The sequence below is a fragment of the Symphalangus syndactylus genome, chromosome 20 (assembly GCF_028878055.3).
Source record: "Symphalangus syndactylus isolate Jambi chromosome 20, NHGRI_mSymSyn1-v2.1_pri, whole genome shotgun sequence".
Lineage (NCBI taxonomy): Eukaryota > Metazoa > Chordata > Mammalia > Primates > Hylobatidae > Symphalangus > Symphalangus syndactylus.
In genome coordinates, this window is record NC_072442.2 from 23,038,206 (window position 1) to 23,056,344 (window position 18,139).

General features: G+C 43.7%; 1 protein-coding gene across 11 annotated transcripts in view; it reads left to right on the forward strand.

Moving 5' to 3' along the window:
* Window positions 1–11,041, forward strand: part of AP2B1 (adaptor related protein complex 2 subunit beta 1) — a 142,204-nt gene extending 131,163 nt beyond the window's left edge. For all 11 annotated transcript variants that reach the window (XM_055258827.2, XM_055258832.2, XM_063628561.1 and 8 more), the window contains 2 exons: window positions 4,234–4,388; window positions 10,579–11,041. In XM_055258827.2, the coding sequence (XP_055114802.1) occupies window positions 4,234–4,388; window positions 10,579–10,653 (230 nt within the window). In that variant the 3' untranslated portion in view covers window positions 10,654–11,041. The remainder of the gene's footprint in view (window positions 1–4,233; window positions 4,389–10,578) is intronic.
* The last annotated feature ends 7,098 nt before the right edge of the window (window positions 11,042–18,139 follow it).

The following is an 18,139-nucleotide window of genomic DNA, read 5'->3' on the forward strand; positions in this document are numbered from 1 at the left end:
GATTCCAGTGATACACTGCTCTGTGGCCATGCCGCACATGAAACTTAGGGGAAAACAGCCATTTCATTTTCTCCAGGAGTCCAAGGCCATCATTTTCCCACATTAAATCACTGCTAGTCTTGCAAGACGACTTCCTGCAACTAATCCTTTCCAGCTCTTCCTTTGAGTCCACCCCCAGGTCTGGAGTGCCCTGGCCTTTAGATTTCCTTCCAGTCTCGAGGGCTCTATTAACATGAACGTTTTTGGCTTTAGTGCCTTCTGATTCAACACCCTGGGTCTAGCTGAGAGCTAAAAATACCATCCTTTCCAGCTGATCTGCCCTAATCACAATAGCATCAACGCTTTAAATAGCTTTTCTGTGCTAGCATAGACATTTGACAGATGGAACTAACACTCTGAGGGCTACAGGAAGTCACAGGCTTAAAGGACTTACCAACTTAGCACTGAGCTTTACTTTGCTCTTTCATGTCTTTCTAGAGAATAAAGAAAGAGACCCTCTTCCCAAGTCTTAATAATTAATCAGATCTTAAGAGAAAAGTGTATGGTGGGAGTGCTTATGATGCCGCTAATTGTGTAAGTACTAGAAAATGTTAGATCAGAAAGCTGCTAACAAGTCTCTCCTTTCTAGCACCGATCATTTCTGTGGATGTTGGGAGATCTGTATGAATCTGTTTTACATCTTACCATTACAGCTGCATTTGGGGTTAATAGGTATCTGGGACTACTGTCTTAAGTGCTCAAGAAGTAGTTGCATCTCCAGCCGTATCTGGAAAGGAATCTTTGTGACGAACAGTTCTACAAACCTGTTTTTTAAATTAAGTGTTTATAATATTAAGAAAAGCTCAGAGACTTAATATATCTATTTTCATTAGTTAGGTACTGTAATGAGAGACAAATATTTGTTCCAGCATGGGGGCTAGGTAAGGGTCAATTCTGTTTCATTGTTTTGTTGTGGCTCTCCCCTTCCTTTGGAATATTTCAAAAATGGAAACACTCTTCCAGCTAGCACCTAACTGTAATTTGGTTGCTTAAATGGTAAAAAGCATTCTTTTCAGCAGTCATAGTGGTTTTGAACTTGCTAATAAATACCACAGCAGGGCCTCAGATGTAAATTCCCCCATTCCCACTCTCTAATATGAGTACCTCCTTCACCCTTGTTGCTGTCAGAGGATGTGTGACCTTAGCTAAAGTAGAAAGATAAAGGAAGGAAGATCACATCGACACCTTCTAAGAGTTCAGGCCCCAGATTCAAAACGCCAAATTTGTGGAAGGATACAGATGAACCATAAGAAATCTTATCTTGGCTGGGCTCAGTGGCTCACACCTGTAATCCCACACTTTGGGAGCCTGAGGCAGGAGGATAATGTGAGCCTGGGAGGTCGAGACTGCAGTGAGCCATGATCATGCCACTGCACTCCAGTCTGGGCAACATAGAAAGACCCTGTCGAGAGAGAGAGAAAGCAAGGAAGGAAAAAGAAAAGAAATCATATCTTGAAGGAAGGGTAGCTATATTTGACCATCTTTTTTTATTCTATGCTTTGGGATAAATCTCAGTGTCTTATGCCTCAGATGATATCATCAGCACACAGTGAAACAATATTGCATTACATTCTCATTATCAAAGTCTCACAACTATAAGATTCCATCATGTTTCCCAGAAGGTCAAATGTGTTTTAAAAAATTAAAAACTATGATATCTTGTCAAGAATTCTATCCCAGTCTGACCAGGAAGCCTCCTTATATCTGGCTTCCCTTGCCATTCATCATACATTTAGCAGAATCTGATCATTCTGCAATCCATAAATCTTCAAACTCAAACCTAATATCTAAAATGTATAAAAATCGAATCACACATACTAATGTTATGGAACCCTCTCTCTAGTCTTCTGATAAAAATCACAGTGCAATCATTCATTAGGAACAGAGTCAGGTTGCTGGCCAGAATGCTTCCAAATGTATTAAAGTTACATCCATTCAACTTGCTTATTCTTCCTGGCTGTTTGGCATGTTTTCTAATTCTAGAAGAGTGAGAATAAGAGAGAGAGAGACAGAGTTTCTTAGCCTGTCATCTCTTACATAGGTGGTGAAATAATTGAGAATATTTCATGATTATTTCTGTAGGAATCTGGCCCTTGCCACATATATACGCTAGAATGTATTTGTGCCTATGCAACAAGGTGGCTGTTCAACAACGGCTCCTACTTTGTGTGTTTTTGGGTTTCCTGGGAAATGGGCAAGGGCCTGGAAAGTTAGGAATGATTTTTACAACTTAAAGCGAGCCCCTTGTTCAAGACAATCGTGTCAAAAGGCATTAGCCAAACCCTAGCTGATGATGTTGCCTAGCAACCCAGTCAAAGCTGCAAGAGCCCTTCATTATGGGAACCAGGGTGGCAGCCAGAACTGCCTCATCCCCCACAAGGTGATTAAAAGGGCATATTGAGGCCCCTTCTTCCAGCAATATTGCATATAAGTACTCTGAGATACATTTTTTGGTTCCTCAAATAGAGCCATTTCTTAACTACTCTGCTTGGTGTTAGTGAAAACCTTGGAAATAAAAGGGGAAAAGCTAAGTAATAACTAAGTGTGGTAAAAATGTCTCATGAAAGGAGTCTTAGTGCCTCCTCTCCTGAGCTGTCAGTGGTTTGAATGTGCGAGAAAGACATCAGGGTGAGAGCTACCTGCAAAAGTAGTTCACATCTATGTCTATGGTATTATGTAAATATTGGCATCTCCAACACCTATCAGAGCAGATACTGATGAAAGGTACCTGTTGTATCGCAGATAACGTGGGAAACACAGTGATGAAAAACTCCAGGTTCCCTTTGTTCAGAGAGCTTACCATTTAGAAGGGTAGAAAGACCATCCATCATGGCAACCTTTTCCCAGAGAGCACAATAGAATATGACAGATTTTTATGTGGGGAGAATTTAGTTCTTGAAGTAGGCATGAGTAATTTGAATGCTCTCTTCAGAAATGAATATAATAAACAGTCAACAAAGAAGCAGTGCTTGTCATCTCTATTCTTAAAGTTTCTCTTTCTCTGATACAGCAACATCTCATAAAGAGAGAAATAACCTTTAATTCTGGAACGTTATGTCCTTTTTGAAACTGTAGTCATGAGGAAGAGCTAAAACACCAACCCATTCTTACCCTGAGTTGGTGACTATGAAAACTTCTGTCATGACCAGCAGCAGCAGCTGGGATCTTAGGATCTAGCAGCAATCACCTTGCACAGCTTCAGTCTTTCTCAAAATCTGTGGTTGAGACAGTTTGTTTCGTTATTATTTTCGAGGCATAGTATTCCCTAAAGGCTTAAGAAATCATTTTTTTTTTTTTTTTTTTTTTTTTTTTTGAGACGGAGTCTCGCTCTCTCACCCAGGCTGGAGTGCAGTGGCGCGATCTCGGCTCACTGCAAGCTCCGCCTCCCGGGTTCACGCCATTCTCCTGCCTCAGCCTCTCCGAGTAGCTGGGACTACAGGCGCCCGCCACCACGCCCGGCTAATTTTTTGTATTTTTAGTAGAGACGGGGTTTCACTGTGGTCTCGATCTCCTGACCTCGTGATCCACCCGCCTCGGCCTCCCAAAGTGCTGGGATTACAAGCGTGAGCCACCGCGCCCGGCCAAGAAATCATTTTTGCCTGCTTTGAAAAAAAAAAAAAGTCTTAAACATCTAGGTTAATAAATTTGATTTGCAGTTGACTTCTGCAGCTCTGGGCCCTTCCCGATCCTGGCAGTTGAGGCCCGAGTGGCTCACAATGAAGTAGTAATGACTTGGGAAGTAGCACTATGGATGTGGTCATCAGTCTGTGTGTCCCCATTGATCTGGAACGAGCATCCAGAAACAAATACCAACATGACAGTCACTATGGCATACCCGCACACTCATTTCTGTCTTTGTCCTCTTCAGAGTCTTCTTTACCTATCTAGCACCTAATTTGAGATTGCCAACTCCTTAGGCCCACCAATTTCATAATCTCCAAAGGTAACTTGCACTAATCCATAGGTGTACCTTATTCTGTTTTCAGTCCTGGAATCTGATAGGCAGAAAAGTCATGAACCTGTTCTTCACTTTTTGCTATTGTGTGGGAGAATGGCTTCTGAAATGTACACATGTCCATGTGACAGTACCTGTCAGGGAACTGAACACACATGGCTCATAAGGATGTGAGAAGAGAGCGTACATTTGTTTGAGATTTTAACTGAAGGTGTTGGATTTTGAATCTGTATTTCTAGACACTGTTTCCAGTAAGTTGCAAAACAACAATGTTTATACTATTGCCAAGAGGAATGTGGAAGGGCAGGACATGCTGTACCAATCCCTGAAGCTCACTAATGGCATTTGGATTTTGGCCGAACTACGTATCCAGCCAGGAAACCCCAATTACACGGTAAGGCCTTTCTCAGAATGGGTGAGATGGATGAGAGGAGGGAGGTGAGAGCCCTTTCATGTTTACTTAGCACCCTAGAAAGACCTAGAGGAGGTGCTTCAAACCCGAGATATACAAAATAAGTAGTCAATGAAGAAGCTTCCATTTGCCTCAATGGAAGACCTCCTCTCTGCAGTGTCCGCCCCATCCAACAGGCATGGTACCTCTGGCAAGTGCCTCAAATCCATCCCTCCCCGCTGGTGTATACAGAGTTGCTCACAAAACTTGGCAGCTTCATCCTCAATATCAGTTAATACATATCTAGTGTATCTGTGCATGTGGTACTATAACAAGCTGCCAAGGGGATTGTTTATATAGCTAATGCCCAGAAGACCTTTCTTGCTGTTGGAGTTCATGACCTAAGGCTATCAGAGTCATTAGCACATGAACTTTTTTCAGCAGCATTGTATGACCTGAAATGCTTGTTATTAAAGGTAAGGCAAAATGGAACACACCTTTGGAAGCAAGTAAGGGGACTTTAGTTTGGGAAACTTCCTTCAGTGTCACACTGAACTAAAGTAAAAATTCTGGCAATAATAAGGCAGAAGCAGTTGCTTTGTTAAACAGCAAAGATTGATACCCAAGCACTAGGCATTTGTTTGCTGTTTTTAAAATGCAATTTCCTAGTAGGATGGCATCTGCATTTTGAAAAGTAAAGGAAAAACCCTTAGGATGGGAGAAATATCTTATTCCTCTGTTATGTTTGAGGGTTTTATGGGGATCTGTTTAATTCTGAGGAAGCTGAATAGTCAGTAGCTTAAGGGAGCCTTTTAGTCATTTAGCTGAGAAAACTCTGTGACCCGTTCCTTAATTTTGACAGCTAAGTCTGTTTTCACTAGCATATATCAAGGGAATAGTACCATCCGGAACTGAAAATTCTTGGTGTTTTTCCCACTAGTTCCCATCCTTGTAGTAAGTTGGAGTAGCGGTGTGTGTGTGTGTGTGTGTGTGTGTGTGTGTGTGTGTGTGTGTGTGAGTGTGTGTGTGTGTGTGTGTGTGTGTATGCTCGCTCCTGAGGCCTATCTAGTTAGACTTTTGCCCAAGCACTTATAAGCTGAAAAACTTCAGGCTTCCTTCATAAAATGTATTCTCCTCTCCCCAACCCCCCACCAGTCTCATCTTTTTTGGAGAGTAACATACACTGTCATTTATCTTGAGTTTCCCTAGAAAGGAAAACCCCTCTGTGCTGTTTCTGGAGGGACAGGTTTTACTATAAAACCAAGATAGCACATGCCTGTAATCCCAGCTACTGGAGAGGCTGAGGCAAGAGGATCACTTGAGCCCATGAGTTCAAGACCAGCCTGGGTAACATAGTGAGACCTTGTCTCAATTGGAAGAAAAAAAGAGTTGGGGGGAGAATAACTCCATTTACTCTCTAGAAATTTGCCAAAAGTTTATATATGGGTGTGTGTGGTTTTTTTTTTTCCTTTTTTTCTTTTTGCTTACTGTCCATTATTTTATTGTATATAATCTTCCATCTCAGCTAGGTTAAAGAAGCATGATTACTTCCAGGTTGCAGATAAGTAAACCATGGCTAAGAATGATTAGTGACTAGTTCAAGATCATGTAATTTGTTGGTAGGCGAATTTTGTTTAGAATTCAGGTGTTTCTTGACACTCTTTTTACACAATATTCTTGATTTTGAGAAGAGCTTTGTAGTATCACTGTCCTAAACATAGTTTGTTAAAATTTTAAAAAATGTTTTATTTTGAAATAAAGACTTAACAAATTTTTTAAATGGAACACTAGAGTTTCTACATCTCTTTTACCCAGTTTTCCCCATTAATAATAACATCTTACACACCCATACTACATTTTCAAAACTAGGAAATAGGTATTAGTACAATATAATAAACTAAACTATAGACATTATTCTAATTTCACCAGTTTTTACATTATTTTGGGGGGTGAGGGATTGGTATTGGATAGTACTATGAACTCTTATTACATGTATCAATTTGATAACTGCTGCCAGAGTCCAGACACAGACTTGTTCTGTTACCACAAAAAAAAAAAACTCCCTCTTGCTATCCCTTTATGGTCAGACTCTCACCCCAGCCCTAACCCCGGCAGCCTTTCTCCATTACTATAATTGTGTCATTTTTAGAATGTTGTATAAATTACACATGTAGCATGTAACGGCGTAAGATTGTTTTTTGCACACATAACACTCATAACATTCTTCCAAGTTGTTACATGTATCCATAGCTTGTTCTTTTTTATGGCCAAATAATAGTTCACTGTGTCCATGTACCACAGTTTCTCCATTCATCCTTTGAAGAATATTTTCTCCTTTATATTTAAACAAAAGTTTTGAAGTAATTGTAAATTCATATGCAGTTGTGAGAAATTGTACAATGACCCGGTGTGGTGGCTCATGCCTGTAATGCCAACACTTTGGAAGGCTGTAATGGGAGGATCGCTTGAGGACAGGAGTTCAAGACCAGCCTGGTCAGCATAGTGGGACCCTATCTTTATTAAAACATATTTTTTTAAAGAAATACAGTGAGCTCTTCCTGTAAGTGGCCTGAGATGATCTCTGTTCAGTTGGCCTAGAAAACCCCCAAAATCATACACAGCAAGAGACTCAAATCTTCATGTTTACTTTAAGAACACCTGTGGGAGTGCCCAGGCCATCAAAGGTATGCGTATCCAAACAGCCACCAAGTACTTGAAAGATGTCACTTTATAGAAGCAATGTGTGTCATTCCATATTATTACAGTGGAGTTGGTAGGTGTGCCTAAGCCAAACAGAGGGGCTGGGCACAGGATGACAGGTGGCCCAAAAAGAGTGCTAAATTTTGTGCTGTACATGCTTAAAAAGGCAAAGAGTAATGCTGACCTTAAGGGTTTAGATGCAGATTCTGTGGCCATTGAGCATGTCCAGGTGAACAAAGCCCCAGGATATGTTGCTGTACTTACAGAGCTCAGGTCACATTAACCCATACATAAACTCCCCTGCCACATATTGAAATGATCCTTACTGAAAAAGAGTAAATTGTTCCTAAACCAGAAGAGAGGGTTGCAGGAAAGAAAAAGATATCCCAGAAGAAACTGAAGAAAACAAAAATTTATAACCTGGGAATAAATTCAGCATGGAATAAATGCAAATAAAAGTTAAAAAAAATAGATTCTGTCCTCGTGGTTTAGCCACATCCACCTTCCTTTGTCCCATATATTTTTATATATTTTTTATAGAGATGGGGTCTCGCTGTTATGCAGGCTATCTCGAACTCCTGGCCTCGAGCGATCCTCCCATCTCGGCCTCCCAAAGTGGTGGGATTGCAGGCGTGAGCCACTGCACCCGGCCCACCCCCCTGCCCCATATTTTTAAATGGTGAATTTGTTTATACTTCCTTGCTCCCTTTCCTAGTCATCATCCTATCTGGTGACTAGGTTCTCTCTGCCCACAATACCATCTAAATCTCCTATCATAGCACTTGACAAATAGGTCTAATTTGTTCCCCTAAGTGGCACCCCAGACTCTAAAGTCATTCTGATCCATTCCCTTCATCACCGTAAGTTCCCATTACACTATTAATCTGATCTGAGCTAAGTATTAAGAAAGAAAGAAATTGGGTTGAGCCAGCACTAATGCATGACAGACTGATGGTCCCTTAGTCTCCTAAGAGGGGTTAATAAAACACTTCTCCCCAAACCCCAGTTTTTATTGTATTTTATTAAGAAGATAGGTTTATCCTATAAGGGTGAGGCTGTATCTCTGTAAGTAGGTAAGCCTCACCTGAAAGATAGCTTGTCCCACGTGAAGCAGTGTATGTTCCACACCATATGCCAAAAGTGGATGCATAGCCCCTTAACTTTAATTAAGCAGGACAGGGTGACTTTTCTGCCCTTGGTGTGCCTTGTTTGCACTGGATTCCTGAATGGCTGATGTTAAAGACATGTCACATAAGGAATTAGCAGTTGGAAAGTTAAGCCCCAAGGAAGGCCTCTTTCTCCCTAGGAGCCATATAAAATGAGACTCAGAGTCCTAGCTATATGTAATAAACTTGACACTTTGTCAGAGGCTGGGATGGAGGTGGGGAGGGCAGGGAGGTGTGGATATTAAGAGTCCAGAGACAGGGAAAGTTTCTTCCCCATCCTCCATAGACAGCTGTAATGCCCAGGGCCTAGGGTCTGGTCAGTCCATGACTCCCCACCAATGCCAGCCTTGGCAGTTTGAGCCGTTGTTGAGGAAGGCAACATTTCCTTACTAGTTGTAAACATAAAAATGAACCTCCAGCTGGAGGAACTTCAAGTATTGTTACAAAGATGTGGAAAAATACAAGATAGTATTTTGGGGGAGTATTTGGGGACTACCTCTCTTTAGTCTGGGAGTTAACTCTCTTAAGCTGTTGTTTCTCTTTTTAGATTCCTCTTCTCTTCCATTTCCGAATCCACATATTCTCCCACTAGAATTTTCCACAACACTGGCAGTAGAGAAGGCTGTAGAGAAGGAGGTACAAGAATTGCTTTAGGCCAGGTGCAGTGGCTCATGCCTGTAATCCCAGCATTTTGGGAGGCCGAGGTGGGTGGATCACCTGAGGTCAAGAGTTCAAGACCAGCCTGGCCAACATGGCAAAACCCCGTCTCTACTAGAAAGACAAAAAAAAAAAAAAATAGCTGAGTATGGTGGCACACGTCTGTAATCCTAGCTACTCGTGAGGCTCAGGCAGGAGAATTGCTTGAACCCGGGAGGTGGAGGTTGCAGTGTGCTGAGATCACGCCACTGCACTCCAGCCTGGGTGACAGAGGAAAACTCTGTCTCAGAAAAAGAACTGTTTCAATAGGGAGTTTGAATGTCAGGGAAATGCCTAAAGATGCAACTTGGACCAAAATAGGGAGCTGTTTTCTGTATATAAGGAACAGCTATATTCTTAAGTTAGTTGTTTGCGTTTTTTTTACATTTATCAGAATTGTCTTCCTAATACCAAGCAGCAGTTTGGGAATGCCTTGGAGACTGAATAGTAAAGCTGTAAATCAGTAGAATATCTTCCCATGTAATCTTTTGTTTGGTTTGGGGTTTTTTGCATTTTAAATTTTACTTTAACTTTTTAGGTTGTTAGTTTTTAGGAAATTCATGGTTGACCAAAATCTTCTTGACCTTTTATTCAAAGATAGTCTCACCTTTTGCACTATGTTAAATTGTCCTTAGTCTCTAATAAGAGAATAAAGAGGTAAAATAGTCTAAAATCTCATGGTGCTACATCATTCAAGACAATTTTTGTTGACCTGCCCTAATTAACAAGAGGAGTGATGTCAGCAATATAAAATATATAGCTATTAAATTTTCTGGTTCTAGAGTGCATTTTGTGTGCTTATATTATTGTTAATAATATTCTGCCTAATCTAATACAATTAGGATTCTAAATCCGGTTTTAAATTTTGTCCTTACTGACTCACAAAGTGAAATTCTCAATATTCACCATTAAGATCTTTTTAATATTGATGTTTAATTTGGTATTCATTAGACTAAAAGAAGAGGTGGTGGTAGAGGGGTATCAGAGGTATCTGATTTGCCTGTCTAAAGAGGCAGAAAATAAAAGATTAAGCTGTTGACATGAATTGAGGTTGGGTTACACTAAGTAAGTATCTTTTCATGTTCTTGTCTTCCCTCTTAGGGGTGTATACTCTCTTCATTATAATACAGAAAGGACTAATACTTTGGACCTACCTAGTTTATGGTTTTATTTCACTTGATTGATTGTACATCCTCCTGAAGTTGGGACTGAGATACAGCCATCCTCTCGTCAGACTGAGAAACTGAGGCAGGCAGCTGAAAGGACCATCAACAAGTTAAGGGCTTTAGCCCTTCCCTTTTCATTTAATAATAATCCCTATAACTCTTAGCAAAGCATTAGAGCAGCTGTTCCTCTGCAGTCAGTGGCTTTGATGTTTTTAGTGTGGATTATTTCCTAATCTTATAGACCCACGTGGAATGGAGGTAGAAGCACAGCTCAACTAGATACTGATTAAATTGAAACGCTAATACCCACAGCACTTATTAACATAATCTCTTTGTTTAGCTACTCCAGTGATAGAGTAGCTATCTCCCACTGTGTCAAAAGTTTTCTTGAACTGAGTGCTTGGATACCTTTAGAGTTAATGCCAACCTCTGTGCTAATCTTCCATCTCCTTTTTCTCCTAACAGCTGTCACTGAAGTGTAGAGCTCCTGAAGTCTCTCAATACATCTATCAGGTCTACGACAGCATTTTGAAAAACTAACAAGACTGGTCCAGTACCCTTCAATCATGCTGTGATCGGTGCAAGTCAAGAACTCTTAACTGGAAGAAATTGTATTGCTGTGTAGAATCTGAACACACTGAGGCCACCTAGCAAGGTAGTAACTAGTCTAACCTGTGCTAACATTAGGGCACAACCTGTTGGATAGTTTTAGCTTCCTGTGAACATTTGTAACCACTGCTTCAGTCACCTCCCACCTCTTGCCATCTGCTGCTGCTATCTGTCCTTACTTGTGGGCTTCTCCATGCTGTGCCAATGGCTGGCTTTTTCTACACCCTCTTGAGTGTAGTTTGGTGTTTTGTAATTGAGAGCTCATTTCAAAAGCAGAAAAAGACAACAAATATTAAAGCAAGGAAAAGTGTCACTGAAACACTGCACTTTATTGTTTTATACTTTTGTACATATGAGAAATCAAGGGAGTAGTGCAACCGGTAGAAAGCATTGAAATGACTGTCATTAACCACACAGTCCTGGAGGCAGAGATGCAGTTACCTACCCTAGCTTTTGACGGGTTCTCTTATCTGTGGTAGCCTTATCCCTGGTCATTTGGATTTTCAGTTTGGTTTTTTTTTTCCCCTCCAAATTCCTTTTCCTTGGCCAAGCCTTCATGCTTCCCCCTTTCCATATTATAATCTCATTTGATTGCTCTGCAGTTGGGAACGGTGATCTTCTTGAATGATGTTTCAGTGTGCAAAAACTATAGAGCCTGTCAGCACCACAGCTGAGAGAAGTTGCACCTTACTCCTTTCCTTTCACCTGAACAAACCTGCTGATCCCACTAATTCAGGAATTGAGTAGAGATGGAGAACAAGAACCCAGATGCTGTCCCCTCACCCCTCTCCTGTATTTCTCAGGTCCAGTTCAAATCTAAAATTCTACTTTTAGAGTTGAAACAGAGTAATAACTTATCCAACCCTCTTTTTCTACAAAGGAGAAAGATAAAAGGCACAAAGGTTACCGCCAAGGCCTGTCAGCTGTGTAGTAGCAGAGTGTCCTAAGTCCCCATCAGTGTGGTTTTCACCACAGGGCTGTCTCTTGTCGTTTTCCCCTAATGCCTTCTCCTGCCTTTTCTGTGCCTACTTTTTGGCTCTTCACATATTCCATATCGATTTTGACGCCCTGTATATTGGCATCAGGTGGCAGCTGAATATCTTTTGAATTACTCGAAGGTAAAGCCAGATGCCAGAATGAAGGCATAGCCAGTGTTTCCCATATGCCCCCGGAGCCCCACTTCTTGAGGCCAGCAGAATAGGTGCAGAGATGAAGTGAGCTTAGAGATGTTGCAAATGCTCTTTATCCCTTCAGCTCTCTGATCTGCACTTTCTTCATGATACTTAGTTTGCAGGGCATATTAAGATCATCCCAGAGGTTCAGGCAGTTCCTGTCATCTCTGAAAAGACTGGGGGATATGAAATCTTCCCCCTACCCCCCGTAACACATTGGATATGATTTTTCAAAGAATGCTTCATGCCCAAAATACCAACCTGTTTAGCAGTGTTACACTGTTTGATCTACGGGCACTTGTTGCATTGCCTGGCATCCAATATTCAGGGTCCGTGACTAAGACTGGTCTTCTCAGATGCCCTGCTTAAATCAGGGGCACTTCAGGCTCTACAGGCGTCATGTTGGACTGAGACCTAACTCACTGGACTCAGAGGAGGAATCGTGGAAAACAAGAGCAAAACTACCCCACACCCCTATTTCATGTCTGAAATAACCCTGCCTCATACCAGTTGCAAAGCTTGTGGGGAGTGGTCCCACAAAGCACTTTCTTAAACCTTGAGAATCTCCAAGAGAAAAATAGTTGGGGAAAGAGGGAGGAAATATGTCCCTTGCACACCACCCCTGAAGCACATGGCAGTAGGAAACAGCATAGGATTGTATGTGGGAGGTGGGTAGGTCAGTGATGTGTGGGGTGGAAAAGCAGGTTGGTAAAGTTCCCTTCTTGGGACTCATTCCTGGAGTCAGTGGATACAAGTAGTGCAGAAGGTTCACACTGCAAATAGTGTTCTCATCTCAAAGCAAACTATCATTCCAGAAGGAAAAGTGTGTCAGGGCAAGCAGACAACACAATTTCCTACCAGAATATGTCCCTCAACCCCCGAAACAAGGCTTCTCTCAGCCTCCCCACCAGTGATGGATAACAGCTCCTATTCTCAGCTGACCTGACTGAGCCAACCCGTGAACTCTTCACTCTTTGGGGAAGCCGCCTCCCATCACACCCCTGAGCAGAGTTAGGGAGGAATTCTACTTCCCATAAAAGGATCTCTCCTGAGAGGCAAAACCTGTTGCCTCCACCACGGCTTCCCTCTTGGCTCATTCCAAGCTTGGCCAAATTGGGGAAGTGGGATGGAGGTTGCCGTGCATCCCCCCTCCTCTGCCTAAGTGTGTCTTTGTAATGTCAGCTGGCATCATACAAAGAGCAGGAGAAGCAAACACCCAGAACTCTTTTGCTGGTCAGAGATTCCCTGAGTGTCTGTCCTCACCCAAGCCTGCTCTGTGTGTCTGTGTTGTGAAGCTTGAGACTCTGGAAAGAAATGGGGAGGGGGGGGCAGGGGAAATGTTGCCCTAAGAATGCTTCTCATTCCTCTGTTCTTGTTGGGTCCTGTTTTGGGGGAGGGTGGGGGTTGGGGGAAGCTTGACCTTGTGTCTTCGTCAATAAACTCACATTTACACAAAATGAAGTTTGTGGTATGTACTTTTTTTCCCAGAACTGACATTCTAGGAGAAAACACAGCAGGCCAGAGAGGGACAGAACATTCATAAGCACTCTATTAAAACTTTTCTGACTGCCCCAGCCCTCCCAGGGATTCAGCCACATGAAATTAAGAGGGACTTGAGGGAGAATCATATACCTCCTGGAGGCTCCTTCTGACCAAGCCCTGAAGCACCACTGCAACTCCAGACATCTTTGCAGGCAGGGAGTGCTCAGAGGAGTCAATCTGTCTTTCCTGGCAGTTCCCCTGCTGGGGCTCCAGGCAAATGGTCCCAGGGGCAGTAGCCAGAGCCACAGGGCCTTTTTCTGACTTGTCAGTTGGCATCCAGCCAGCAGGGCCCAGAGCAAGAGGAATGCAGCAGAGCTTCTCATCAGTTTATTACCCAGGATGTCTCAATCATCTCTCAACTTACAAAGTCTCTCAAACCCGGCCTCAGGGCCTGCATATTCCCAAGCAAGTGGAATTCTGCTTTAAAACAAGCTTCCCAGGGAGTTCCAAGACTAGAGGCCTGCATTTGTGTTGTTGGGGGCATGTGACCCATATGTTGTCAAGACAGGAGGCCCCCCCCCAAGCCTAGGTTCTGATAAGCTGACAGCTGCTGAGATCTCCCACTGCCTGGAATGGGGGGAAGAGGCTGGAATGAGGGATCTGACACCAAGATGCCCCTGGACAAGTCCCTGAACCTCTCTCACCACTAGAGTGAGTGTAGATAAAGCACTCTGCAGCATTTGGGACTTAGTAGGTGCTCAGCAACCGTAGCTGCCTTTATTACTTGGATGTCCAAACCCCATGAGCAAACAGCCTTTTGGCAGCTAGGAACTTTCTGGTTGTCTCCATGGTGCCAGGCTGCAGTTAGCTGTGATAGGAAAAACACTTGGTGAGAGGGATCAAACCGGGGTTGCCAGTTAAGAATGACGTTAATTTGGGCAAAGAAAGTCCTGAAGGAGAGGTTCTCAACTCTTGGGTGCACATTAATGTCACCTGGAGAGCTTTCAAAAAAGACATGGTTCAGGTCAGTCAGTCCGGGATGGGACCTGGGGGAATCAGCATGTTTTAAAACTCCCAGATGTTTTCTAACGTGCAGTCAAGGTCAAGAATCACTGCCAGAGAGAGAGGCTCACACCTGTTCGCCTACTTCCTCTTCTACAGTAATACTCATGTTCTATGGCGTTGAAAAATGGTTAAAGCACTTCCATATGTACAGTACCTGCCTATTCCCTTACCTATCTCATGAATTTAATTTCATCTCCAGTTTACAGATGAGATGTGGCAAAGCCACGTCTTCTGACTCCCTGTCTGTGTCCTTAGAACTACACTGTAGCTTCCTCCTTCGTCCACTGGAGGTTCTGTGTAATAGGTTCTCTCCTACCTCTGCTCTCATCCACATCCCACCTTGCTAAGCCCCTAGGATACCAGTATGTTCAGAGCACACTGGTCCCAGACTTGCACTGAGACTACACTGTCTTTCTCTGCCTGTAAAGTGACAACTAGGAAACACTGAGATCTCAGGTACATTGTTTCTGAGGTCATAAAACAGCTAAGGACTCGCAGGTTTGGGCTTTCTACTCCCACTTCATGCATTAATGCTTTTTCTGGTTTTGCTTAGACCCAGATTCTTTTTCCCTGCCACCCCCAGCTCCAGGAGGCAAGAGCCTGTTTATTTTAATACCTGGTATGGCACTTGGAAAAGATCACACCTCCCCCGTTGTTACCCAATTCTATCTCCTGAACACTAATCCTAGAATCCCAACCAGCCCCCAGACATGTTATTAGCAACAAGGATGTTTCTTGAAAAGTTTCCGAGTTGGCTCCAAACTTACCATCTCAGTTTCTCATTTAGCTTTTGCCCTGCCGTGCTTGATGCTGCCAACAAAGGGAAGGCTAATTTGGGGGTTGGTTAGACCCAGATTCTCAGCTGGAAAAGTGCTTGCAATGGCTGTTTCCAAGAGCATCATTTTGAGACAAGACTGCCATCTCTGGGATCATTTCTCAATGCTCTGGGGCTGGGATTACTCCACTCATCCCACTTCTCCCACCGGGTAGATGTTAGAGGATGATGTTCAAGTCCAGCCTCTGGCTCACCCTCGTTTCATTTACTCTTCACTTACGGTCGGAGACCCCAGGATCTGGCCTAATAGCCTCTGAAAGCTCAGTAGGATACTCAGCTATGATGGAGCAGGGGCAGAGGTAGGCAGGTCTGGGTTTTTGACATTTCTGTCCCACTTCGTGTCTGGGCCTCAGCTACTGCAGGCGGTCCCATGTGTCTGCTCCCTGAGTTTGCACCTCAGCCAACAGGCAGGCATCCTCAGCTGAGCCAGACCCACCTGAGGCTCAAGGTCAGACCCAAGTACAGAGTCTTTCACATGTTCCCATCAAAGTGCTCCTAATGATAGGGGAGAGTGAACAGGCCCCTAGGGGTGCATGTTCTTAGGCCAAAGTGACGCTCAGCAAACCAAGATGACAACTGTATCCTAACTTCAGGCAAATCTTCCACTTCTTGTAGATAGAATTGCTGTTTGTTTTTTTAAATAAAAATAATCCTTTAAATGACCTTTCACTGAAGGCCAATATGAGGCCCCATAATTAACCTGCAGCTTTGTGTTTCCCTAGTGCAGTGGCACTATCATGGCTCCCTGCAGCCCTGACCTTCAGGCACAAGTGATCTGCCCCAGGTAGCTGAGACTACAGGTGTGCACACCACCATGCCCGGCTGTTTTTGTATGCTTTTTAGAGACGAGGTTTCACCATGTTGCCCAGGCTGGTCTTGAACTCCTTGGCTCAAGCATTCTGCCCCCCTTGACTTCCCAAAGTGCTGGGATTATAGACATGAGCCGTTGAGCCCAGTGTATTTTAATTTCTTACTTCTAGTCCACCTTCAGAATGGAGGGCCACAGCCTGGGGGAGCAGACGTAAAGCCTGGGATCCTCGGGCAGGGTGAGGATTAGAGATTTTCAGATACAGTAGAGGGACAGGTGATGCAATCAAGAGGCCCTTAGCGACCCCATGTGATCCCACAGGGCCAGTTAAAATCTGATTTATTCTCCCCAAAAGTGGTGCTCCAGGAGGAAGCCAAATTCATTCCAGCCCTATACTTGCTTCTAGCTGCTGCCCTGGTCCTTTCATACCCCCACCCCAACCCTCTGGGAGCCTACCTAGAATAAATGGAACCGCTGTACCACGGTGTTGCTCATCCTCCCGTAGAATGCCTGCGTGTCCCTAAAATGGCAAAAAGTAAAGGCCCCATGCTGAGACTTCCTACATGCCAGGCATTGTGTTAAGGATTTTATACACCTCAGCTCATTTACACCCTGTCAACAACAGTGAGGGACAATTAATCACACTCCATTTAATAAATGAGACCATGGACTTCAAGTTACTTGCCTCAGTTACAATAGTAAGTGGCAGAGCCAAGATTTAAATCTAGCTCTGTCTGATTCTGAAGCCCAGGCTCATACCCATTCTCCTCTGTGACTGAACAGGAGAGGGAAGGGAGGAATAGGGAAGGTGCCCAAAATGCAAAGGTCAGAGTGTGGAGGAAAACTGAGTTCTGTTTGGGAGCCTGAGAGCTGGAGCACACGGTAATAGGAGGTCATAGTGGAGGATGCAGGGTCCCAGGGGTAAAAACACTTGGGATATCTCTCAAGCTCCTGCTCATCCTCCTGCCCTGGAGGCTGTAAAATGCAACCTGAGCAGGTGCTTCCCTGCTTTAAAACTCTTCCATAGGGCCGGGTGCAGTGGCTCACGCCTGTAATCCCAGACTTTGGGAGGCTGAGGCGGATGGACCACCTGAGGTCAAGAGATGGAGACCATCCCGGCCAAGATGGTGAAACCCCATCTCTACTAAAAATACAAAAATTAGCTGGGTGTGGTGGCGCGTGCCTGTAGTTCCAGCTACTCTGGAGGTTGAGGCAGGAGAATTGCGTGAACCCAGGAGGCAGAGGTTGCAGTGAGCCAAGATCGTGCCACTGCACTCCAGCCTGGCGACAGAGCGAGACTCCATCTCAAAAAAAAAAAAAAACCTCTTCGATGACTTCCCATCCAGCACAGGGCTGGATCCGAACTCCTCATCCTGTCAGTCAGGGCCTTTGTGACCAACCTCTCACCGCTTCACCCACCATGCTTCCTCGTGGGCTCCTGTCTGGTTCCCAGATTCACTTCTCAAGCCTGTATAATTGCTCTTGACTTCTGTAGCTTTCCTCTGCTACAATCTCCCTCCACCCAGCCCCCAAAATCTACTTATTTCAAGGTTGCTTCCTTGAAAGTTGCCTCCTGTGAAGCTTCAGTGACTCCTCCAATGAGTTGTCCCACTTCCCCTGCCCTCCGCAGAACCTTGACTTTGCACACAGCACATTTTAATGTTGTGTGTCTGCTTTTGATCTCACATTGGACTGTGAGCCTCGTACCAAACTCATCAGTGACTGCTCAGCTAGTGACTCCCAATCTTTGTATTCACATTTTACATCTAAGTGAGACAAGTTTCTCGACCTCAACTATCTCATCTGTAAAGTAGGGGAAACAATCTACCCCATAGAATTGTGAGGATTCAGTCTGAGGATGCATGCAAAGCTCATAGCACACTGGCAAAATAGAGGTTGCCTATCAATGATGACATTGATTTTGACATGACATTGATCATCAAAGGTTAGAGATGATGACTTTTAGAATAAATACATGGGTGATTTTTGCCCTCAATCCTGAAAAATGCTGGTATCTCCCATTCTGGAGAGAAGAGGCCTATGGCAGTTTTAGGG